Source organism: Frieseomelitta varia, unplaced genomic scaffold (assembly GCF_011392965.1).
Source record: "Frieseomelitta varia isolate USP_RPSP 00005682 unplaced genomic scaffold, Fvar_1.2 scaffold_447, whole genome shotgun sequence".
NCBI classification, from domain to species: Eukaryota; Metazoa; Arthropoda; class Insecta; order Hymenoptera; family Apidae; genus Frieseomelitta; species Frieseomelitta varia.
Genome location: NW_025110198.1, coordinates 262493 through 288217, shown reverse-complemented (window position 1 = coordinate 288217; position 25725 = coordinate 262493). Strand labels below are relative to the sequence as shown.

The following is a 25725-nucleotide window of genomic DNA, read 5'->3' as shown; positions in this document are numbered from 1 at the left end:
CTCACGTTAATGTTATTTAATTTAATTTTTGCGATATAAATGAGATGAAAGGTAAGATTATTTTTGTGGGTCTCCATTCGTAGCAACCTCCATGTGGTGGGACCTGGGAAATCGGTATTATTTATAATATAATACTTGTATTATACTATACATAATATCGAGCTAATGGCTACGAGATTAATCTTCGTTCACTGTATATATTTTTCGGAAAAGAATTTTAAAAAATTTAATATATAATAATCAAATTTATGTGCTTGAATTGCTAGTCATTTTAATAATTGTGTTTTGTAAATGTGTTCGAGGATTGATCAATTAGATCTTAATGTCGTTAAAAGAGAGAATTTAGTTCCGATTATTATAATTTGTAATGAAATACCATATTAGGATACGAAATAGATTTATTCATTTTGTCGCTATTTAATATCATGCGTCAAAGCTTTTTAATTTACAATATATTCATGGTAAAATGCATACTCGAGAAAACTTATTCGCTACTATTATCGAAAAAAAAAAACAATCGAGACGACAAATGTGCTTTCGTAGAAAATCGTTTACACGTGCGTATCGCGCTTAGAGTAATAATTTAATCCGAAGGAATAGTAAAGTTAGGCATATAATCGTGCGCATATTTACAAGTTTAGCCGAAAGTAGAAACGGTTTGCAATTTACACCGTAGCCGTTGGATGCCTAGAAATGTATTCTAACAATTAGAATATAGTTTTCAAAAAGGTGCCTTTAACTAATACTAAAGAACTACATATTTCGAACAATGATGTTTTAGTTGGATAAAAGACAATCCTTGTTTGCTCGCATCTATGTGACAGTTTGATTATTCAGATATTCGTTTTCTACTTTCAAGATCTAATACACGAAAACTATCCGCTGTACTGTCCCCTCGTACGAAAGACGTCGAAAAGTTTGTCCACGCGAGTAAAAATCTAATAAATTCCTTTATTCCGAAGGGAAGCCAGCTTCTGCAGAAGACCGCCCCTCCAAAAATGATCGATCGACGTTGGTACAAATGAATTTTCACTCGTAGTGATGGATTTCATGCCCGAGCAGGCGGATTCTATAGTTCCGAAGGTTTCTTCCAAATATTTCCCCGTCATTCGAATTTCGTTCAGTAGCCAGTGTAATCGTGCCATGATCCCCTTTGCGACCTATACTGCGCCCCGCTGATTTGAATCGCCTCGGGTGTTCTGTAATACACAGTTCTCAGTCTGTCGTTGCTCACCGCTGGCAGAAATTGAGGAGTAGGAACGAACGATTTCTGTTGCTGTTGTTGGTTTATAGGCCTCGATACTTTGTAATTGTTCTCGGACGATTGGAGAACCGCGTCCCTTCCGATTTGTCTGTGCAGAGGCAGCACGAACCCGCTGGGCAAATTTGCCTCCTGATTCAGCGTAGGCGTCAATGCGTCGTTCAAAGTGACGTCGTACTCGCTCTCCGGGATATCCTGCAGCCTGTGGGTTACCTCGTTGATCCTCTGCTTCACCCTGTAACTTTGAGGCCCGGTTGGTTGTTCCTGGGTCTCGTCGTTCTTAAACGTCGACCCATAAACGTTCGGACTTTCGCTGGCTGTTAGCCTTCCTTTATTCCGAAACGACGAGCTCGACACTTGTACGTTCCCTTCGTTATTCTGCTGATCCGAAAACTCTTCGGTGGGCCATTTAGCCAATGCTTCTTCAAAGTTCTGTCCATCTTCTGCCTGTTCCTGCTTCGGTCCTCTGACGAACGCATCGTCCAGAGATTTCTGCGATTCTTCTTCCCTCTGTCTCTCATTCGGCCTTCTAATCGCGGGACTCGCTATAGACGTATCATATTCGTCGTTATATTCGTGTTGACCCTCAGTTTGAACATTGAACTTATACGGGTCGTGAGTTTCTTTCTCCACCTGCTGCGTTTTAGGTTCTTGGGTTGGTTCTCTGAGGGTCTCCTGCGCTGCCTCGTGCACGTAATAGCTCTTAGGTCTCTCCTGAACGTTCGTCCTTTCTGTTGGCCTGTCCTCTTCTCTCTTAGGCGTGGTAGCTTTCACACCGACCGGAGACAAGCCTCTTGGATTGGGATTTCCACCTCTGGATGGCAAGAAGGGACGTTTAACGATGCGAACTGTGGTTCGCGGTGGTGGAGCGGGCGGATCTTCCGGTTCGTCGTAGTAATCCTGCGAATATTCTTCCAACGACGCGGTTTGATACTGGCCACGGTCACGTTTTTCATCCTGATCCCTCTCCTGATAATCCGACTGCTGCTGGTTCGTTCGATACGATCCTTCTTCGTCCTCGATCGGCGCTCGCGTTGTTTGACTTTGCGCGTTTGACTTGGCTGGCTTCTCGGTAAGAGTTTCTCTGTCATCGACAGGTTCCTTCGACGTTGATTCTACTTTATGAATGAGCTGTTCGGGCAGACAAGTGGTAGTCGTGGTGGTGGTGGTGGTAGTGGTCCTTTCCGTTCGATCGTAACTACTTCCTCTTCTTGGCGGTGAGTCTGTAGCCTCTTGCAGATCCTTCGATCTCGAGCCTATCCTAGAACGATCGGCGTCGCGTTCTTTGTCTTGTGGTCGGTACTGTCTCTCTGGTTTATCAGCGTCCTGCATTCTTCCTCGATCACGATCCACCACCGGTCTTTCCGCGTTACGATCTTTTCCACGGTCGAGGGATCGATCTCTTCCGCGTTCCGCACCTCGATCCCTGTCTCGATCGTAGTAACGATCTCTCGAGCGATCCGGGTGTTTTCTTGGTCGCAGGTCGTCCTCGTCGTCCCGATATCGAGGTCTGAAATTGGACATTTCGTTTCGAGTCAATCATATTTCCGACGTACGTACATACATACGTTTGAAGATGTTATCGATGTATGTTATTTCGTGTTACAGTATACTACGTCGTTAGATGTGTTGCGAACAATTAGTTACGACAGCGAATATAATTGTATCGGTGTTGTGTACGTACGTTACCTTACCTGTAGGGTCGGCCCCTATCCCTGTCTACGACGTCGTAGAAATCTCTGTCTCTGTCTCTGTAAGTTGGCCTTCTCCTCAATGGTCTTCGAATTGGCCTCAGATCTTCCAATTCATCTTCGTAGTAGTCATCTTCCGCAATGTCTACCGGTCTTCTTCGAGGTTCCTCTGCGCAATTCCGATGCGTTTAGATTCGCTGAATGATGTATCTTACGTATTAATCAATTAAAATAAATTGTTTAATCCCCCTGCGGGAGTAACAGTTACCAGTCGATTGAACGGTTGTGGACTTGTAAGCGTATTTGTCCTGTTCAGAGAGTGGTACTGGCCTCCGAATCTTGGGAGGGGCTCTCGGTCTTGCGTACACCGACGCTACAGGTGCTGCAGGCTTTACCAAACCATCCGAATTCCCGGTTGCACCTGCAGACGCAGAAACAGCTTCTTTATCCTCGTAATCGTCTCTGTACCTGTAAAGAAATGAATTTGATTCGCTTAGAGTCGTTCGATTATCGCAAACGAAAGAGAAATCAGTTTTGCGATGGAGCAACGTCAAAATCGTTAGAAGTAGAAAATTACAAAAATCATATTTCATTCGTTGTTTCCTAGACATTATTTCTTTCTGTCCTTGGCGAATAATTTTTATTAATAATTTATTTTAAGTATTTTTATTTTATTTTTTTTTAATATAAGGTTTCAACTTTCTTGGGAAATTTCTGTCGTCGATTAATGCAATCACCTTTTGTCAGAGTAGCGACGATCGTCATTGTCCCTGAGCCTGAACTCGGTTCGCCGGTCTTCCAATTCCGCGTCGTCGACTTCCCTGGACGCGGACCTCGATCCTTGATCAGGATCTCTGGGCCTGACTCTCGTGTCTTCGTCGAGAGGATCTCTCGCCCTGGTAGGATCCCTCCTGTTGTTTCTACCTGGGTAACGATCCCTCACACTCGCCTCACGATCTCTGTCGTCCCTGGGAACTCCCTCCCTAGACCTTGGCGTGTCTCTGTCTCGAAAGTCACGATCTCGATCTCTGAAGTCACGATCCCTGTCTCTCCTGTATTTTCGATCGTCGTAGTCGTAGTCGTCCCTGCTGTAGCCACGCGGACGACCGTAATCGTCGTCGTAGTACTCCTCGTCGTAGTAATCGTACGCCGGTCGTCTTCTAAACGGTCTTCTTCTCCTTGGTAGATCTCTGTCTCTCGGTTGCTGGCGTCCCGCGGCGGCTGCCACCGGTGCCGACGTGGTTGTCGTCGAAGTGGACGTCGTGGAGGTTGTAGTAGCCTTGTACAGGGCATCGTTCCTGTGCCAGTATTTCTTCGAATTGGCGCAGTCGACCTCGGAGACGAAGTGACAGATGAAGGTCTTCTGGTCGAAGGCTGTGAAGTTCGCGCAGAGGAAGTCGTATCTCGTGCCGAAAAGACAGTGATGGTACACCTGGAAGAAGATGGAGAAAAATGGATTACTTGGATTATTCGTGAAAGCAAGCTAATTGCAAGTTGTATTGTTCTGTCCTCTCCTTAACTAAAATTGTATTTTCTTTTTCTTTTTTTTTTTTTTTACAGATACGTGTCACTTAGAATTCGAGAAACGAGAATTTTTTTCGGTTGATACTTCAGGACAGGGTGGATTTAATAACACACTCGTAACACAGTTTTCACCGAACACCAACGTAGCCAGACACCATCGTAGCTTTCACACCGTGACTACGTGTGCCCGAGTAATTGCTCCGAGACCACACAACTGCAACTGGCGGTATTACACGTATAGGCGGGCTTGCCTCTGTAAAAGTATCCTACAATTGTCCGGCACGTATCGCCCGGTCGGATTATCTAAAGGAATCATCTAGAATCATTCAGAGCACGTCCACTGGTTGGTTCGACTTCGTTTCTTCGAAACGTTCCTACCTCCGTTTTTTCTTCGCCGTCCCGAATGACAGACGTCTGCTATTTCCTTCGTTAGTTAATCGTTAAACTCCTTTCCCTTTTCCTCGTTTATCCTGATTTTCAATCGAATCTTTTCGCATGCGCGAGCGTCGCTAGCAACAGGGGACAGCCTCGAGTTTCTCTATGCTTTGGTAATTTTATTGGAAAGTCCGAGTCCCCTGTTCTAAATTGCAGGAAGTAACTCGTTGCGTATCTGCATGACAAGAACGCCGGTCGGCTTGAAATTGCTGCCGTTGTTTCCAAGCATCTCGTACCGTGTTAGTCCAGCGATTTCGCGATGATGGATCACGACTATTGCCTAACTTTTAGCTGCTAAATGTCAGACGTACACCGCTGCTCAAGAGTCCCAAGACGCTTCTCGTTTTTAATATCTCGTTCGAGAATAAAATTCTTCAATTGCTCGTGAATTTTATAGTAGAATTGTTAATGTATTGACACTCGTAGATTTTTCATTTTGCTTACTGTAGTGCGTTAGTACGTAGTGCGTAGCATTTATCGTAGATAGTAGAATTGCATGCGTATTTCACAAATACAGTGTTAATATATTAATTCTTCGTTTACTAAAAATCATTTCATCGCTCCTTCTTTCGAGACAAACGCAGCACTTGTCCCAAAACTTTTGAGCAAAGGTGTACGATCAATTTGAATAGCCGTTAGAGAATCGTGTGATCATCGATATCTCTTTTCAGCGATTGCAAGTTCGATGAAGCGGGACGCGTGTCTAATTACAAAACGTTCTGCCGGTTTGCCGTTTTTGTTTCTCATTAATCTTTCTTTCTTGCATTTCCTTTTTCTTCTTCTTCCACGTGATATCCGGTCGGGAGATCGTTGGCCCACGAAGAGGGCCGAGCGAGGCGAATCTGCGAACATTTGCATAACAATAGGCTCATTCGTTCGGTAGCCGGGGCTAAACAATCGATAAGGAACAACGGAAAGGGGCACTCTGCAATCGCTTTCACAATCCCAAGATCGCCGCGCGTGAATCTTGAAACGGTCAGGGACGGGAAGTGTATCGGACCGCGAAAGTCTCGTCGCTTCTTTTTTCTCGTGTCTCTTTTTCCCTCTTTCCGCGAGTCTTACCTCCGTCTTTCTTCACTTTTTCCAACCGAGTTTTCGCAGGAAAGATTCGCTTTTCCTCGCGAAACGGAGGACCAAGTCGTCCGAGAAATTGTTGTTTGTTGCGTCTATCGTTTAAAATTTTCCTGTTACTTAAGAGCTCTTTGTTTCTATTTTGTGGAAATACAGACGAAATACTTTAGACTTTGGACCATTTTTGAAATTATCGACTTTCAGCTTGCAGCCAGTCAAGTCGCATATAACGCACTTAAGTTCAAATAACTACTAGGTTACTACTAGATTAGTATACAAATTCAAGAAGCAACGAATAGATAATAACCAATATTCGATTAAAAGTATCGAACAATCGTCAATATTTCAGGTCTGTAAACTACAGTCTCGTTATGAAAATTTGAATTGCTATTTCAAGTAATATACTTTTTAGCATACTTTTGAGAAACAACTCCCTGCGAAAGGTTAATCATTTTGATTGTTTATTTTCGTTCTTCGTTCATAAAATACGAAGACAATCGTATCATGGCAGGAACTTATTAGACGATTTGATTTTAAAACGTTAGTCCGTTTCGTTTGTGCTTGTTCCGTCGTTGGGAACCGAAGAACCTCAGTCACGGACCGTTGACGTTCGTTCGTTTATGCGAGTGGACGATACACCTTGTCAGAAAATCTTTCTCGGGCATTCATTCAGATGACACTGACTTTCCTTTTCACTAGAGAACGATCGCGATCGGTGTCCACTTTTACTCTTGCAACGAGTCGCGATTGGTCCCGTGTTTCTTGATTTACACGCGATTACCAACTGGTTTCCGAAAGAATGGCACACATGGTGTTTCTCAACGCCTGCGTAGGTTTCGTCATACGTCTTGCATTTATCCTGATAAAAAGTATATATATCCTCATGTTTATTATGTAAATGCATTGAGATTGGGCAAAGATTTTACTTGCGATTCGTGAAAGAGATTTTGATACTGGAAATTTTAGCGTGAGTGTTACAGACGTTTTTTTTTTTAATAGTGTGGTAAATTAGTATAGTAAAGGACGACTGTCATGATTATATTGCTTAAATTTAAAATCAGTTTACATGTATAAAAATTACGAAACATTGTAATATAGTAAAAAAATAGTATAATAGCACAAATAGTGATGAAAAGTGTAGAATTAGTATTGAAGTGGTTTCGTTAATTCTTCATCTTAAAAAATTTTCATCGACGTACCTCCTTAATTGACGTACGAAATTAAATTCAAATAATTCGCATTATTTCCCATGTATAGAACGCATTAAAAAGTGACCACCACTGGTAACAGACAAATTCCTTTAAATATATATTAAGCTAAACAAGGAAAAGTCTCGCTATCACGTACGGTCAATGAAATTTCTTATTTGTGTAGCCAAATACGGTGTCTGACAGTCGTTACTATAAAAGTAGTATTTATACATAAGCTTTAAACAGGTTCTGAGCGATATCTGGTTCGCGAGGCTTTTTATTTAAAATTTACCAACTTTTTATTTGTTCTACGATAAAATCGAATTAACCACGGAACGTTCATCTATTCGAACGTTCTAATTCGAAATATTTAATCGTAAAATAATACTCGATTGGAGTATTACAAGTGTATTTCACAACAAATGTACACTTCCGATTTTATTTGAAATTTTATATATGTTAGTTGTTCAAAAATGTTTTATGTAACACTCGTAATATGTAGTAATGTATTCATGAAAGATTTTCTTGGGTACTTTCGCGAATCACTGTATATGTGTACGTGTATCACGTAGAGACAACTTACGTACGTATGTACGTGGTGGTGCGGTCTGATTTACCTCGAGAAACTGCACCTTATTAGATCGAGTCTAAAAAGGTTCGCTGCTGATTACCGTATATCTAGTCCAGAAGCGATAGGCGTTTTTCCACGCGAATTATTCCGTTCTTAATTTCGCAGTTTCTTGCGCCTGTCAACTCTCGAAGCGAGCCGTTTCATTGATTTTTCGTCTCGTTCGACGAAGGCCTTTTGAAATGAGAAACAGTAAACTTCGCATAATTGCGTGCGAATGCAAAGTGTCGAAAATAAAGGATCGCTTGTTCGTTTCTTCGAGGCATCTTCAAGCGACCGTAGCTTCAAGTGTATTCCTCGAGACGCTGACGTTGTTTAAAGAAAGAGAAAGCCCGCCAATTTTCATCGCCAGGAATAGCCAGCCGATTGATACCGCGTCAAGCAGAATAATTACAGAAACGGTCGTAGTTCTCACCTGGCATTTGTGCGGCACGCTCGCGTAAAACCCGTCGTGAAGACCGTCGCATTTGAAATCGATGTCCTCTGGTATGCTGTTGTAGAACGGATAATCGCTGAGATTGTAGCCGTTCAGTTCGCGAGGCAGATTCGGGTCCCAGATGTAATCGATCTGCGGGATTCCCGTGAGGACGTGTCCGGTCGTCGCGTTCGTTTCGGCGGCCACTGTCGTGGTTGCCTGGACAAAAAGTCACAGCATTTTAGCGCGAAATTTGCACTAAATTGTTAATATATAATTCTCTTCTAAACGTGCAATGACCGTGTTATCCAGTTAGTCGAATTATTCAATTTTTTTTTTTTTTAATAAAAAATATATGTATTTTTTAATCAATTTAATTAATTTTTTTATTTAGGTAATTAAAATTTTTTTTTTTATCAAAAATATTCAGCTTACTTAAACAATTCTAAGATATTTATTTATAGGTATAGTGTAGACCATAGTAGTCAATTCTATTAATTCAATTTCGAATTCTATTTTACATTTCGTATAATCCGTGGTAAAGACCCGATTTTTACGCGTTTGTTAGAAAATTGAACTCTAAATTGTCGTTACTCTCGATGAGGATTTTCTCTTCTGCTTCGAGCTACTCGGTCTATCTTATGGGACAGTTGTTATTTAACGCATCGTAGATTTACCGATTCTACTGTCAGAGATGAGCTCGTGATGCTACTTCGATGATGTCACGGTGTCGTTTCTATGTGAAGGTAAACTTGTTGCTGACGGTAGTTCAGATGAACGTTAATTAATTTAACATGAACGCGCGCGATTGTCGGCTATTAGAACAAGTTGCAAAAAAAAAAACGGCTCGTGAAGGAAGTTATCGGTATCGTGATCTTTCACTCTATCTTCGCTTTGTTGCATCAATTTGAAAACAGAAACAGACAACGCGTGAGTTATCGTTTATTGCAAGCTCACGAAGAGAGAGAAATATCGTTCAGCTATTGGCATCATCGTAATCTTCCTATCTTCGCGTCGTTGCATCAAGCATACGAGGATGTATAATTGGAAAATAGGAACGAACGCGTGGTTGTAGCATCGTGACTGTAGCATCGTCGCCGCGATTTGCATCATCGGCGATGAACGATCTCCCTGGTTCTATTCCTGTACCGATAAATCGAGTCGCAACACAGTGACGGAACCATCGATTTCGCATCATGGTTTCACTACACGCGAGCAGCTTTTCCATTCGATTATATTCAAGAAGCCATAAGGAAACTGACATTCGTGACTTCCAAAATTGGAATAATTGAATAAGAATTTTATTGTTCGAATAATTTTAATTTCATCACTTTTGGATAGAGTACTTGTGAGTAATTTACAAGCAGAATTTTTTCCCCGTACGAAGCGCACAGAAAATAAAATAAAAATTTTAGACGAACATCTCTAAAATACTGTATCAAACCAGATATTGATCAACTGGTATCTAAAAAAAAAAAAAAAAAAAAGAAACAAGCTCAGTGTTCTCGTTACATTATTTTCATATTTTTCAAATTAATGTAATTATATTTTTCTAATTGAACTGATAAAGAATTATGTGAAACATGTGCAGCCCTCGACAAATTTTTTGTTAGCCAGTGAGAAGCCCAGATGATCTAAATGGTTGGACACCCTTGATCTAGAATCTAGAAAATACCTCCGTATCCTCGTTTTCATTCTCGCGCAAATGGCTCTCCTCGGTGGTGCTGCTGGTGGTAGTGGTGCTAGTGGTTGACGTTGAAGTTGTGGCGATCTTGAATTTCGGCCTGGTGGGCTTTCGTTCGGCCGAGATCGCGTTCGTTAATAGGATTCCTGTAACGTAAACGAGAGGAAAGTATGTAACACGGTCGGCGAAACAGAAGCGCGACCAGAGATTTCGTAGTTGGTCTTTCGCCCTTTGGTTTTTCTCCGAGAAGCGTCGAAACCGTGACGATTGAAATTTGTTTGATCGGTGGAACGTGCTGGAATGGGACAGCTGTCAAACACATGGGTAAATAATCAGAGGCTGGTACGCACAAGTTGCGAAGAGGGTTGCACAAGTGGTCGCGAAGAAGCGTCGGCGTTGCAAAATCTGCGCACATGAGAAGATCGGCGAGAGCTCGGTTTAAAGTGTTGCAATTTTCCGTCGCGCAGGTGAATGCGTTCGGTTGGGCAATTATTGTTCAAGCAGATCAAGGCTGTCTATTGATTCGTTTCTTTTGTTCAGCGAGATTCGTTGATTTACGAGAGGAGATCGTACGATACGGTACTTGACGGTCTTGTTTCCGTTGGGGAAGGTTTTGAGAGCGATTCTTCTTAGCTTCCGCGACCGTCGAAAATCCGTGTTTTCACAACTGCGTGAATTTCAATTGACGAGTCGAAGGAGCGTTAGAGTATTGTACTCGTGGAAATGTAATTTGTAAATTTGTACAAGCATCAGCGATCTAGAAATTATTTACAAACTAGCATTTTTACTTAAACTCTTTCTTTTAGTACGTACATACTATATATTTTTAACCGTGAAACAAAAAAGGCGAGAGCCAGCCTATCGGACAATCTTGACTGTAATCTAAATTCTATGTCTGTAGTTCTCTCATCGTGTCCCTCATTTTCTCCCCCTTCGCCAGGACGATGTGCCCCGTTAATGAACTTGAATTATCGCAAAATCTTTGCTCGTCAGCCTCCCCCAGTCTAATTAAATCAAACCGGTTCAAGGTCGGCGACAACTTTCCGAAGCCAGACGGGATAACTCGTCATCGCAAATGCGATACAAAAACCGCAACACACTTTCGCCGGGTACACTCTCTTTCCAAGGGATGTTTGGACAGTAAATCGTCCCTGGGCACGATCGATTTCGGCATGAGGATCTCTTTTACGATCCTTCTCGGAGAGGGGACGTCCTCGACGCCTTTGAAAATCACGTAGCCCGGCAACGGGATTGTAACGGGATCGATAACCAGCGTAACCGGCGACGTTGCATAAAAATGAATTATGGGAACGTGCTCGCATTCCGTTTGTGGGAAACGCTCGGCGTGGGCGCACCCCTCGGCGAAACGTTTTCGTGACGAAACAAGCCTGCCGGCTGTATAAACAAATTGCTCCATTCCGATTTTGTATCGGCCGACTAACGATTGTCTTTCCGATTCCCGCTTCGAATGGGAACGCCGTGGCATTCTCATTAAAGAAGGGCGTAACGATATCGAATAGTTTTACTCGGCGACTCGACGTGCTCCATCTCGCTCCCTCGTATTGGTTGTGTTTCGTTCAATCGTTCAATCGTATTTCCTTTCGTCATATAATTTGCTAGAACAGCTAAAAACACAATATTGTGCTACTATTGTAAAAGGTGCTTCCCTTCCACATGTCATTTTTAACCTAATTACTGATAGACTCAAATGAGTCTGTTGTAATTTTCTTTAGAATAATAAAAAAAATATATATATATAATTTCTTCAGTTTGAAGACAGCTTGGTCAATCGTACTTTTTTTTTTTTTTTTATCGAAGAATTCGTCAAGTGCGAAGATCAAGGAGAAAAATGGCAATTTTGTAATTTCAGTACTTGAGGGCGTGCATACTGATTGGAAAAGAATTTATAGTTGATAAAAGTGAGCGGGAAGTTTTGTAACAAAGCAGTGATATAATCTTACGACAATTTGGCAAAATTGATTGGCAACTGTTAAATTTAAAAATTGTTTCTTCACAAGACACGAGAAATCTGATCTTCTCTCGTCGTTGTTCTTTATTCAAGATTTTCTTCGCACGAAATGAAAATGAGATTGAAAAGTTCAACGAATACGACGGAAGTACGAGTACATCTTTGATCGTGTTCGAGGCATTGATCCGAAAACTGGCGTTTCAAAGATTACGCGAGTAAATTTGTTCACGTACCCGAGAATGGAATATTCGCGCAGAATATTCGTGGCTGGATATTTTTGCTATCCCGAGGAATCGAAATGTGGTTATTGGGTGCTATATCGTTTGGTAGCTTTCAAACAAGTTTTCGAAGGTTTCGGCGAGTTTCTCAACGCGAGGAACGTATAATGTCAGAAAACGTGAGCGTTTTGAAACGTCCCAAACTGGCTTGGGATTGCTTAGTATCTCTTCGTTAAAAAAAAAAAGTGTTCCATCGTCGTCGGTGGAAATTGCTCGACCAAAAACTCCCGTCTCGATAGAAAATTTCGGAGCTCGTCGGTTCGCGCTGCACGTCGCGATAGGACAAAGGAAGCGAGCTTCTTGATATGCGCAGCAGGTTCATCTTTTCCTTCGTGGAATCTTTTTCGTCAAGCTCTTTCGTGCACGCTCTTCTGCGTCGTGAATACGAAACGTAACATCTTTTTCTTTTTTTTTTCGCATCGGTTCAGTGGTAGATTCGATCTTTCTACTGTGTCAAATTCACAAACGAAGCGATATTCGCATCGAAGGATGAGTTACGCGATGATGTGAACGAACCTTGAACAAAACATCGATGCAAAATTCTCGGAAGGTTGACATTCCTCTCCGGATATGGGGAGCCCGAAAATACTAAGGACACTCTATCAGAGCGATCGAGATTAATTCTTAATTGATATCGTTGGGCTATTGGGAACTACAACAATTCAGAGTGAAATTAGCTCGAACGTTTTCGATTGAATTTTATCGCTAACATCTGCAAAGCAAAATCAAATTTGTTCTGAATTTTCATAATTCAACTGTAAATTATTATGATCCAACGGTACTGTTTGGGAGTCAAAATCTATTCTGAATGACGTCTCGGATGTTTTAGTTTCGATTGAAAATTCGTTTCACTTACCGTACAGAGCGAGCAGAAGCCACCTTTTCTCCCGCATGTTGGCGCTACTGTAACAGACAGAATTGCATCTAGTTAATTCCATGCGAAGAATTTCGAAAATGCGACCGTTCGTAGCCATTCGAGGGTCGAAGTAAGTGTTAGAAAAAAAAAGAAAAAAAAGAAAAAGAAGAATCGATAGCACAGTTATTGCCAAAGTTTTCCGATATTGAGTTGTACGAAGCATTAATCGAGACGTAGTTCTGGCATCGAGCATAGACCGGTACAGGTACTTGAGCATATGGGAACGGTTAGGAACTTTCTCTGTGCTGTCACCACTGCTAACCATATAATGCAAGGATAATGTAGGTGTTATATAAATGCACGATCACGTAATACCGGGTGTGACTTTGTCGTCACTGGCTGCGCATGCTACTCCTGCTAATTACTAAAACAAAGAGGACTTTACTCTTCGGGTACCCGGTATATCTCTCTTCCGCTACACTCGACTGATGAAACTTTTTCGATACCACTGGCCGGCCTTCTACGAACAAACAGCCGAGCAGAGAATTAGCATAGGCGGCGAAAATCTTATGGGAATACTTTTTTTTATTAAGTCTAGTGTTTTATTAAATCTTTTGTTAAGCAGACGAATATTTTAAGGTTTAGTTCCGAAGCTCATATTCGGTGCAAATTTTTAAAGAATGTGAAACAGAAACTCGGTGAAAGTGAGTTTGCCGATAAGATTGGATTTCGTGATAGGTATTGACTACGTAATTGGGTATATTTTTTTACATTTCTGCTGATCAAAGATACTGTTTGTCAAAATTTGTAATTGATTTCCCGATTTTAAGATTAAATCCTGCCTCTTGGATGCGGTAATTTCTTTATTTAAAGATTCTCTGTGTTTAGGGTAAACATTTGATCTGTTTTTCGTGAATTCTTTTTCAAAACTCTCAATTAATATTATCCATAAACATCCGTAAGAGACAGGATTTAATTTTAAACAGAAAATGAATTGCAAATTTTGATTGCAAACCGATATGTTTGATCAAGCAGAAAAATAAAAGTATACCCAATTTAATACTCTGCGTGACATTCTGAATCGATAAAATTCCAATATAAAATCTCAAATTAATTCGTCGAAAGTTGTCTGGGCATTTACACGAATTCGCAGTCGGAATTCTCGCTTCGGTTTTGGATAAAAAAAAAAAAAATGTAGATCGCTCGGGCCGATCGCGGCATATTTTCGAATTAATTAAGCGCTCCAGTTCGCAGAGACGATCGTTATCGCTCGCGTAAAAGCGGCAGGAAAAGCCAGAATGAAGAGTCGAGGATGGCCGACTCGTTGCTCGCAGAGAAACAGAGATAATCGCGGAATTATTCGGTTACACAAGTTTCGTTATTGCTTTCTTCGCTCGTGTCACAACGAACGCTGTGTGCGCTGAGTTGAGTTTCTCAGGCCAGCTGGGAAAAGTTCAGGCGGCGTTGTTCGTCTCATTCGGAAGAAGCCGCGATTACGCGATCGCGCGATTCAACGAGCGTCTGTTTTACAAGTACCGTACGATTCGCTCGCCGCTCGAGACTCCGGCGCTTGCAGAATCGCGCAGGAATTTCGATAAAATACCCTCCGGCTATTCTCGAACGGATACACGGCGGGCGGTGTACCGTTTTTTTTACGAGGACCAATGCAAATAAGTTTTTTCCGTGGAAGGATTCCTCTTTATCGAGTTGCGCGCGAGAACGTTACCTTACGGTAAATTACATTATGTTACGACACGCGTAACGGTCATCCCACGATCGCTAAAGGTCACCGGAAGTAATGGCTGGCACGACTGGTTGCACGATCCATTTGATCTTTTAAACGCTGTGTGATTTTCCAATATTCAATTTATGATTTTTGTTGGGAATTTCAACAACACGATTCAAATAAAACTTTTCGTAAAATAAAAGCTTGTTGTACTCCATTATATCGCGAAGTTATTCTATTTCTTTTTAGTCTCTAATGGAAATTTCACTAGTTCTAATCTATAACGTCGATTGTTCTAGCGTTCCTCTTGGAAGTTACAGGAAGTTCTAAGTAAATTCCATTGGAGTGTTCAGTCGTGTAAGAATTTTAAATATCTAGTACCAGATGATTAATATATAAAGATACTATTTAATAGGTACTTTGTTGTTTTTCTTCTAAACGTACGCTAGCTCAACGAAACTCAACAAGCCTTTCCGCTTGTCTCTACGAACATGCTCTTTTCATTAGTGGGCGTGAGCATGAATTTGTTTCGATACGTTCGTTCTAAACGCACCGTACGATGTTGGATTTATTTTTCGAATAAAGCGTTGGCAGAGGGCGTGGTTAGGAAAACCCGGATAGCCTTCAAAAGTCGTACAGGTTAGCGGCAAGCTTTCATTTCCTCGTGCTTGCTGCTCGAGGCGGCTATCGACGAGTTGCGTTATCGTAAATTGTTACGAAGAAGCTATGGCGGTAATAACGGCGAGGCGACGAATGGAAAACGGTTGAAATCGAATGACTGCGTTCCGCGTCGATTTCAGACGAATTTCCGCATGTTTTCGAACATTTTTCCCGCGCCTTCGTGCTTCGACAGCTTGAGCGTTTCTCCCAATCGCCGGCCTTTGTAATCGGTTAAAAGCAGAACGTGAGAGTTGTCTTCTCGTTTCTAGTTTCATTTAACTCTTCGCATCGTTACACTATTGGTCATAAGTTTGGTGCACGTTTCGTGTCTGAAATATGTACATAGATTTCTTTACTTACAATTAGAGTGTTTCACTATGTTGTGTACTGTATAAAATGAACATTTTGTTTAAATTTACTCTAAGTCAATATTAAATTAGTAAATTAAACTTGGCCGATGATCGTGCGCATCGTTCACATTTACCGGATATACTCGAATCGCGGATCATTGTGTAGTAGAAGGAGCTGTTAGCAGTCAGCCAGGCGCTTATCATTGCGCCTTTAAGTAGATTCCGCTCGTCGCGTTCAGACATTCCACGGAAATGTTTTTCACAGCGAGGCCGTTTACTTTCTCGCTGATTTTCCCCACAGCCAGGATTCAGATTATCGTTAGGTAACGCGATTGGCATCGATCTGAGCGTGTGTGCGATCTGATCACGATTGCAACGTGATCGGGTGAGGTCAAGGCGCGATGCAATTAAGCTCGATCCTGAAAAAGAAAGGCAACGCGATATTTTCCCAGCCGTTGGGGATCCAAACGTGCAACGTGCAACGAGTTGTTTTCGAAATCTTGCGGCTCTACAGATAAAAGTAAAATTTTTTCACACGACTCTTCGTTTCCAACCAAAATCAAACTCGAGAATTTGTCAAGTGTACTTTGAATTTGATCAATCCACGACTGTTGGATCGACACGAGGATGTTTCATCTGAACTGAACGCTTAAAGTGTCATACTTCCTCGTCCAATGTATCTTCAAACGTGAGTTCAATATGTAGACAGATTGAGAAGGAATACAGCGCGTTTCGCACGACAAGTGTCTCTTTTGTTCGTGTTTCACGTTCGTCGGTGACTACGGATTACCACGTATCGCGAGTAGAAAGTGTCCCGCCGAGACGAGACACCGGTGTATATAACTATGCATTCCTTATGGACGTGTGTACGCGGTCTTCTCCGTCGCCGTAACTCGTTAGACACTTGTTGCATTCGCGGCGGTACGGCAGCGTAATTACGTACAGTAGATTGAGACGGCTGTGGTCAGACCCCTCTCGTGTGCGCGCGCGCGAGTGCCAGCGCTATCAGACTCTCCGGCCTCCGTCTCTCGTTTGTCGCTTTCAATTACAATCACGAATTACAGTTATTCGTGGAGGTGTTGGTAGGATAATGAGGCAGACCACGAATGTGGGTTTCTTTCTCTTTCTTGATCCTTTCGCGTCGTTCGAGAGAAGGACTCTTCGTTGCTTCGTACGTAGAAAGCGTTCGATCGTGCAGGCGAACAAGTGCGTCACTAGACTGAAGGAGAAATATGGAACGGAGACCGTAACGCAATTGCTTTTATTCACCTGCTGGTTGGAAACAGCTGTTGCCGCAATCGCGACGGTGTAATACGGATTTGCGCCGTCGTACAAATTTCCCGACGTTTTCTTTCTTCAGAGAGAGAGAGAGATGGAAATTGGCATTCGAACGTATCCTGTTCAGTCACGGAGACGTGAAAAATCGAGCATCGTTGTGCCGCGAAGGTGCGCCTTAATGCTGACTGGTTTTTCGTGTCAAGGTGCCAGAATTATCCGGATTGGACGCGTGCGTGTAAAGCTGGTTGAAGTTGACACGCATAGCGTTCTAATCGCTGTCAGGCGATAATCGTCTAATCGCGTGAATAGGAAGCTGTGTCTTGCTCACAGTAATTTCGAAATCTCTTCGACCTCGACGACGATTCGATTCAAACTTGGCTATTATTTTGTTAAAAGATATTACAAACTTTCACGTGTTCTTTCTTCGTAGAATTTCTTTCTGAATTCCTCGCGAGTTCTTTTCATTGTACGTTGGTGGTTCAGGTTTTTAAATACTTGGCGCCATAATTGCCACAGTTCTACGTAACATCTCTCTCCTTTGCAAGTACAAGTTTGGAAGATTTAGCGATTGTTAGCTAGTATTTTTAAAAACTAAAACTCTTATACTTTCGCGCGTTCTTTCTCCAAAAAATTTCTTGATTCGTCGCGAACTTCTTTCCATTGTACAATGGTTTTTAAATATTTGGTGCCGTAATCACCGCAGTGTCTTTCTCCGTTGCAAGGCACGAGCCTGGAGGATCGTTCTCAGCGAGCATAATCGATCTCTCGTGTTCGGTAAAAGCGGCCAGACTTACGTAATCGCTCGCGGCGATTCCATTCATCGATGGGTAACATCGTCTTCGCGACGAAGCACGTTCATTATCGCTGCGTGATTTCTAAAATTCACTCGAGCTTTTCCGCCTCGAGTTCGTTGAACCAGGAAGCCAGGAGGAAGGCGTGATGCTCATTTTAATTGGCGCAAACGTGTCAATTTTTGTGGGACGGCGTGTCCGCTTTTGCCGCGGTTAGAACCGGCTTCGGGATAAATGATTTCACTCTCCACTCGGGTGAAATAAAATTTACCCGACCGTAAAGTGCCGTTCGCGACGTTTTATCGGCACATTGTGTAAGCTCTACGTGGCGAATAAACCGGCGTTACAACCCTGGAACGGTGCGCGAGGCTTCTCCTCGCGTGGTTTTACCACTTTTTTTTTTTGTTTTTGTTCGTCCGTCGTTAGTTTGACGGTAAAAGGCAAGAACGAGCCCAAAGATCAACGAAACGAACGATATTAATGATAAGAAATGTACTCGCTTTCTATTTATCGTCGTGTCTAACACGCTCACTGGTGGTCGTTGCCTCTGGATGATCCAGAATGCAAATTTCATAATTGGAGGTGGAGAAAATGAGAAAAAAAGGAAAGAAAAAGAAAAACACGCGCTTTCCATTTGTTTTCACAAGCAATATTGCAGCAGTATTGCGCTTATCGGTGGTCGTTCGACGATCTAGAATGCAGTTTCGCCATCGTTGCAGAGAAAATTTTGTTGAACTGAGGGAGGGAGATCGACGTAATTCTCGAAACCGCAGCGGTATTGCTATAGAGGAAGAAACGTTGTTTCCGGAATCGGAAATTGGACTTGTCTTCTCCATCGTCTTCCCTCCCGCGATATTCTTTCTCTCTCTCTCTCTTTCTCTCTCTCTCTCTCTCTCTCTCTCGAGAGAGAGGCCTTTGTGTATAATTAGCGCAATTAATGTGTCGTGAAGCTGCTACGCCTCTTTTCTCCTGTTTCTCAGCCGCAGGAACAATTGCGCGCTGAGAGAGAGCATAACGAGGCCGATGTTGAATCGTACACGAGAGATGTTTTACGGATTGCTTCCTACCGCTTCGTAAATTATACCCGCGTCTAGAAATTACACCACACCGTCGAAACGGAGAGTTCTTGAAATATCGAACGGCGCGAGATTGTTGAAAAATAGGCGCGAAATCGTGGTCGAGACTTTTCGCGGTGAGACTTTTAGACCGAAGTCTAAAAACTTAGACTCTAAAGAAATTAAGGGCTCACTGATATATTTGTTTCGTTACAAGAATTAACTCTGATTAGAAAACTGCCAAAAATTTAGACGGATTGAAGAATAAAAAAATTATTTTAATTGTCTTCGTTTGAATGCAAATTTCGTGAAAAGCTGCTTATTATTATGCTTTCAGGTATCGTTCGAAATCCAATTCATCGGTGCAGATCGCGGTAGCATCATCGAAAGTAGGCGTCCGTGTGATATTCACGCTTGCCTCGTAGAACACTCTGACACACTTTGTCTCGTTTCGAAAGCGATGGTCAAATTTCGCTTTATCCCAAGGCCAGAGGCAGTAGTCGTTAAAATCGTCTTTCACTAAGTCTTTGTTCCAAATAAACGATTCATATTGTAGAATTAATTAATTTCTTTATTAAGTAAAAATTTCATTTTGTTATTTGCACATTATGTTACCTAGAATATTCTCAAAGTCAGAAAGAAAAGGCAGATTCGCCAGTTTTTGACATGCGAGGTACATTGAATTGCAAGATGCGTGCTTTCGAAGAAGCGAAAATAGATAAAGAGGTTCGTTTGCATCGTCGACAAAACCAACAGCGTCTCGAGACGACCACGGAGTATTACGTATTACCATTGTTTAAGCAAAAGTGAATTTCGAAACACGTCGTCTACTCGCATGGGAGTTAGTTCAATAAATTCTAATTCCACTTGGTCGATACCACGATGATGGTTCATTAGCCAGAAAGAATTCTTTGTAAAAGGAACTCTCCGCAAGGCCCACGCTGCTCGATCGAAACATCATTAACCTTTCGAAAACGGAGATTGAACGTCTCCGAGAAGGAGATAATTTTATTTATTTCTTTCCTCTGGGTATTTCTAAACGAGAAGGACAAATCGATCTGAGCCAGATTGAATTTACTAATTTCAAAGTTCAGTATGTTGTACCAACACTTTCAGCTGTTCTGTGTTAAAATATTCCCTCGAACAGTTTATGAAAGTGACGAAGAAACCACAGAAATATACATAGTCATATTCCTTCAATTACGCCTCGTGAAATTCAATTTCGAACGCCTTTTAAAGCCTTCCTTTCATTGAATTATGGTATTCAGGTGAAAAATGGTTGCGCCAAGTTTACTCTCGAATATAGCTGATAATTTTATACTACCGCACCCGTGACAGATCTGCTCGTTCACATTTATCATTGTACAATTATTCGATCTCCCCATACTCGTGTCTCGCGTTTCTTCTCTTCTGTCTGAGCCTAATTGGAGTCGCGACACACCTTGGCGGGGGCAAAACTTCAGAAACCGTGAGTTTTTCGTGGAGAATCGTCGACCCACGGCCATTAAGCCTATCCCGGCTGTTCGATTACGACGAACTGCACAGCTCGTTTATTTTTCCGACGGCGTATAGCGGGAGAAAGCAGACCGCGCGTTCTCGTGTCGTAACGCGACGTTTCGTTCGCGTTCGCGTTCGCGTTCGCGCTCGCGCTCGCCTCTCGATATTGTTTATCGAGAAGGAGCTTACGATAAAATATCGGCCGATGTACGTGTCGAACGTAAGCTCGCCTAAAACGTCCCATAACCGATTGCGCAATCGATCGCGAGTCGTAACGTGTCGGCGGTTCGCGCGCGATCTCACTAACCTGTAATTACTAGACGACGAGCCAATTTCTTGCTTTTGGAGGGAAGTTCAGCAGGTGTTCATTTTCGAGGCTACTTTCCTCGCTTTCCTTCGCATTCGCACGGATCCCCTCGAATCTTTCCAAAGGCTTTCACATCGCGCCTTTTTCACCAATAGTTTCTCCTCATCTCGAAATATACTTATATACATATAACGTGCGCAATTTCGTTCAATGTTTCATCTAATTGGACGTTCAATGGAACTGTCTGTCTGAACTTGGAGAGCAAGCAGTTTCGTACAACTGGAGTTTGTAATTTATTATTAATTTTCTGATTCAATCTTAGTCAAGATTAGTCCCGTGTTGACTAAAATTTCCGTTCCTGTGAGTGCTGTTAATTTTCAGCTTCGTAGGTAAGAAGTCGACGTTTCGAAGATTCGCTGTGATTTCGTTGGGGGTTGGCGTGTAATTGGGGTCGTAATCTAGGCGTGTCGCGAGCCTAGACGGGCTGCCCGTCGAAAATAAATTCACTTTCAAGCGTGTGTTGAATCGGCCACGGAATCCGTCGATCGAAAGTGAACGTTGGACGCGATAGAATGCAACAAGGAGGAAAGGAGAGAACGAAGGGGAGACATCGAAAGGGGGAGAGTGGTTGGTCGAGGCACTGTCGAGGTTACGGGAAACCACGAGAGATTAATCGGCAAAGTAGTCGATCCGCCGTGAACGCCGTGGTCCGTTCGTTTCCACATGGACCGTTGAGAAAAATCGAAACTACAATTAGCCGACCTGTAATTTCATTAACGGCTGAACTTACGCTCGCTTCTTTCGATCGTCGTTGCGGTGTTGCAACGCGCGTAATTCGTCGAGAAGGTTACGCCGCGATTTATGGTTCGGACGTGAAACCTAAGCACGCCACAAATTCGTTTTATGGTACTCGTTTAATATTAACCGAATACTTTCTATATTTCTATATTTCTTGCTCTTCTTTTACTCCGTGTTTGAACTCAACTTACTGATTCTCTTCATCCGCCAACTTTTATTTCGTTCATTTCTTCTGTAATCTTTTCCTCATCGATCTTTGCCTCTTTTATTGCAAATAGAAACAAAAATATAATTTCAACGCGGATTGAATCCGCGAGAATTCGACTCGAACGTATGTTTGAATTTCCCGGCAATCTCGCGCAGAAACTCGACTGTCCCCCTCCTCCGTGTTTCTTTTCCCTTCGCGGATCAGAAATCGCCGCAACGAAAGAGCGTGAAAATATTTCACTTCCTAGAGGTCAACGAGAACTCGAGTTCTATAAAAAAAAAAGAAAATGCGCGTACCACACGTCGATCGTGATTATCTTGATGTATGTACTTGTACACGTTCGCGTGCGTGTTCTCTTAACACGTGTACCGAGCTTCGCGGTTCCATTTCCTGAAAACGAAACTACGCTCGTTAATCGGCGATCCTCGCGTTTTTTACTACGAAATTAATTCGAAACGCATGAAAATACACGTGTAACGCTGGAAACATAAAAAAAAAAAGAGAGAAAAAATACGATCGACGCGAGGCAAACGTATCGGCGATGCTCTTTTTTCCCTTTCACCTTGCCGAACAACCTCGAGGTAAACAGCGAGCGTAGGAGTCGCGCTCTTTTTTCCACGAAAGGGGGAAAGAAAAAAGAAGAAAAGAAAAAGGAGGAATGGAAAGTCGGGCGATCGTTTAAATTCGACGATAGAACCAGTTCTCTTTCGTTTGACATCACCGAGGATGTAAAAAACGATGTTTCGGCCGAAAGAGCCGATCCGAAGAGAGAAGATCCGATGGTCAGCGAAAGTCCTGGCGCCTTTATCTCTGCTCCTGAGGCTCTCGCGCGCCGCTCCATCGTCCTTTCACGATTTCGATCGTGACCGAGCTGCGTCTCGTTTCGTCTCCTCGGCACTTCAATTTCGCGTTTAATTCGAAAGAATTTCCTATTCCAGTAAAATTATAAAATTTTAAACTGGAACGAGAGTCAGTTTCGTCTCGCGCGAAGGGATTTTATATATTCGAAATGATTCGACCTCGAAATCCTTGCTCGAGTGAATTTCGAGTTTCAAAAATTCGATATTCTGCAATTCCAAAGAGTTTGACTCGAAGCCGCAGTTGAAAGGGAAATCAGTATCAGTTCTCTCTCGAGGGAATTTCAAATTCGCGAAAACAAGGAGCTTGGAGCGGCTTGAACCGCCGGCAGCGAGCCGAGGGTTTTCCCTCGTTACGAAAATTGAACGCGAGACTTGAATGCCAGAGCGTTGCGTGGCGCTTCTGATCTTTTTTTATTCGACTATATCGGGGCAACGAGTTCGTTGGAGCAGTTTCGTTAGCCGCGAGCTAAACGATTCGAGCCTGGGCTCGCGGAACGTTCACGTGGAGGGATTGTCGCAAGAAAATGCTGACATTCTGGCCGCGGGCAGAAACCGAGCACTTCTACCGTTCAAATAAATCACTGTGATTACCGCTGCTTAAGTAATCCAAATTTAATAATTTGCCCGACTCTTCTCTGCTCGCTCGTGGAAAGAAGGCGACGCTTCGCCTTGTGGTATAAATAGCGAAGGAATTGCCACTACTTTCGCCACGTTAATCTCGTAAACTCCAACAAAACCTCGATTTCCATCGTTCCCTCTCTTCTCTCCGAAATCTCCGAACGGCCCGTCGAGACGCACGAACAATCACGTGTCAGAGACATTCGGCAGATTTCCAAGAAGCTCTCTGTCTCCAAAAATTCAAAAATCTCGCCTCCAATAGAGCAGAATTTTCCAAATTATTCTGACCGGAATAATCACTCTCTCTTATTATCGAACGTTCGCGTTGGTGCAGCTCGTTTAAAATTAACCTAGGTAAAGGAAGTTTGCGCACAGACCTGTCTCTCGGCTCCGTCGATTTTTCGTTAATCCCTCATGAAAGCACCGTCCTCACATCGAGGCTCACTCCCGAGTATACTTGTCACACCTGTACACCGAGTTGCAGCGAGAAAACGATCTTGAGAAAGCACTTGCGCGTGTCGTCGGCTCGAAATCCGAATGCTCGATCCCCGATTGGCGGCGAATGGAAATTCGTTGCCTCGAATTTTCCAGAGAGGAAAATCGAATCGAATTCGATTCGGGGGGGAAAAGCACACTGCGTTTGGTAGTTGATAGAGGGCAAGACCGCGGTCCGGTCCGGCCAGAAGACTGCGCGATGGAAGTGGAAAAGCCAGCAGCAGGAGCGTTGTGCTCCGACCAGCGTCGTCTGGTCGAGCTTTCTACGGCGGTGGATAAGGTCGAGGAGGGGGGCCTGCACGGACATTGGCGCCTGTTGGCCGGTCTCTGGCATTGGCGTAGCTCTGTCGAAAAATCGGTCCCCGTCAGGAGCGAAAGGCTCGCCAGGAGCCACCTGCGTCGCCACCTGATAGCCAACGCGCGATACAATCGCGAGCTGAACCGAGCCGAATCGAACCAATAACACGCTCTTTTCGTCGGACATTTCAAACTTGACTCTCTCGAGAGCCAACGCAGAAATTAGAAGGCCGCCCGTTTCTATCGGCGTGTCGTTGTGGTCTTACTTTTACCATCCGATTCTCTCGCCTCTTGTCCTCTCGTTTTCCAGCGGAGCTGAACAAAGGACCGATTGGTACACTCTCGCTTGGAAGTAGAGGTCGAGATCTGATTCGAAACTTTCTTCTTTTGTGTAAGGAAACACGGATTGAATCTTCTTTGAAAAATTGATATGAATCCGTACACTAACTCGGTACGTAAAATCTCGTCTTCGTGTACGATAACTTTGCTGTGGCGTTCGATGACCACTTTCTGTACTTCAGTTTCAGATCTTATAATTTTATGAAATTTAAAAAGATTGATATAAATAAACCGATGCTTGGTCTTCTCGATAGATGAATTTGAACCAATTATCACGTAGACTTGTATCAGTCACGTGTTCTAATACTTGTAAACGAGAGTGTATCGTAAAGGTCTTGCGACGCCTTCAGGGTGTCTTGACTCGCGCATCCCTGTGATCTTTTGAAAATGACCTAGTCCACCTACGTGGGCAATAATACGCGCGCGATGAATTCTTCGCGATCGTCTTAACTTCTCGAAAGATCGAAAAAGCTAAGTGAAAGTGGAACGTGCCTCCGACGACAAAGGACAGGGAGGAGGACGAAATCGTCGTACATCACGCCTCGAGGATCCTATTAATCGATAACGATCGTTTTCTCGGCAACTGTTTGGAAATAGGAAGTTCAGTTTCCCGTGAGAGACTACGCGATTACCGTAGTCCTTTCGTAACGCCAACGTGTCAAACGTGGAAAAGCGATCGGACTGTTGGAGCGAGCTGATCGGCTTTTCAATAAATCACCTTCAGGGTCGGCCATCGAGTCGATAGAGTCGTACCTATCCGAAGAAAGTATTCTAACCTGCTTGCAACTCTTCGAACCGAGGTCCTTTCTAACACTTGAGGGAATGCCAATGGAATCGACGCGCGTACGTGCCGACCGTTTTCGGATTCGTTCGACGGAAAAAAGAAAAATCCGCGATGAGCGATCCGTTAACCTCCGATGAAGTGTCGCCATCCAGCTGCGTTTTATTTCTTATTCGGCGTCGTTTCGAAGTGAAACAGGATCGTATCGCGTTAAATTGGAATCCGAGCGTGTCCGTGAGATCGATTGTTTTTTTCTTCTGTTTTCTTTTTCTTTTTCGAAGTTCGCTGCTTTCTTTAAGGAGAACGAGTCCTTTCTTTTCCGAGACTCAAGGCTCCAGTCTCTCCCTTTCCATGCGCTCTTTTCCCCCCTCGAAATCAAGTTCCATTTCTGTCTAGGGATCGTCGGCCATTTTATAGCCGAAGGACTCGTAAAACTTTACTCGAGACTGAGACTATACGGTGTTCGGCCATATCTCGTTTGAGACTACCTGCTGATATTTACAAACTGCATATTCCTATTTTGTAATTATTTTGTACATTTATTAAGTGTAAAAACGCATAGACTGCACGTAACACGCACTATGACTTTTTTTGCTCAAGTTTCCTTTCTTAAAAAGAATATGAAATTGCATATATATCTGCGGTTTAATATTGGTTTTATTG

The 25725-nt window shown here is 43.0% G+C and overlaps 1 protein-coding gene across 2 annotated transcripts; it reads right to left on the bottom strand.

Annotated features, from left to right (window-relative positions):
- Nucleotides 1-380: 380 nt before the first annotated feature.
- Nucleotides 381-23910, bottom strand: LOC122532278 (zinc finger CCCH domain-containing protein 13-like). Of its 2 annotated transcripts, none has more exons than XM_043660912.1 (8): nucleotides 23528-23910; nucleotides 13003-13049; nucleotides 9891-10045; nucleotides 8216-8434; nucleotides 3690-4384; nucleotides 3221-3420; nucleotides 2956-3121; nucleotides 381-2771 (listed from the first exon to the last, which is right to left on the bottom strand). In XM_043660912.1, the coding sequence occupies exons 2-8, from the start codon at nucleotides 13037-13039 to the stop codon at nucleotides 1121-1123; spliced, it is 3123 nt and encodes a 1040-aa protein (XP_043516847.1). In that variant the 5' UTR covers nucleotides 13040-13049; nucleotides 23528-23910; the 3' UTR covers nucleotides 381-1120. The 2 variants fall into 2 exon arrangements, with proteins under 2 accessions (XP_043516847.1, XP_043516848.1); XM_043660913.1 differs by having other exon boundaries at nucleotides 13003-13046.
- Nucleotides 23911-25725: the final 1815 nt, after the last annotated feature.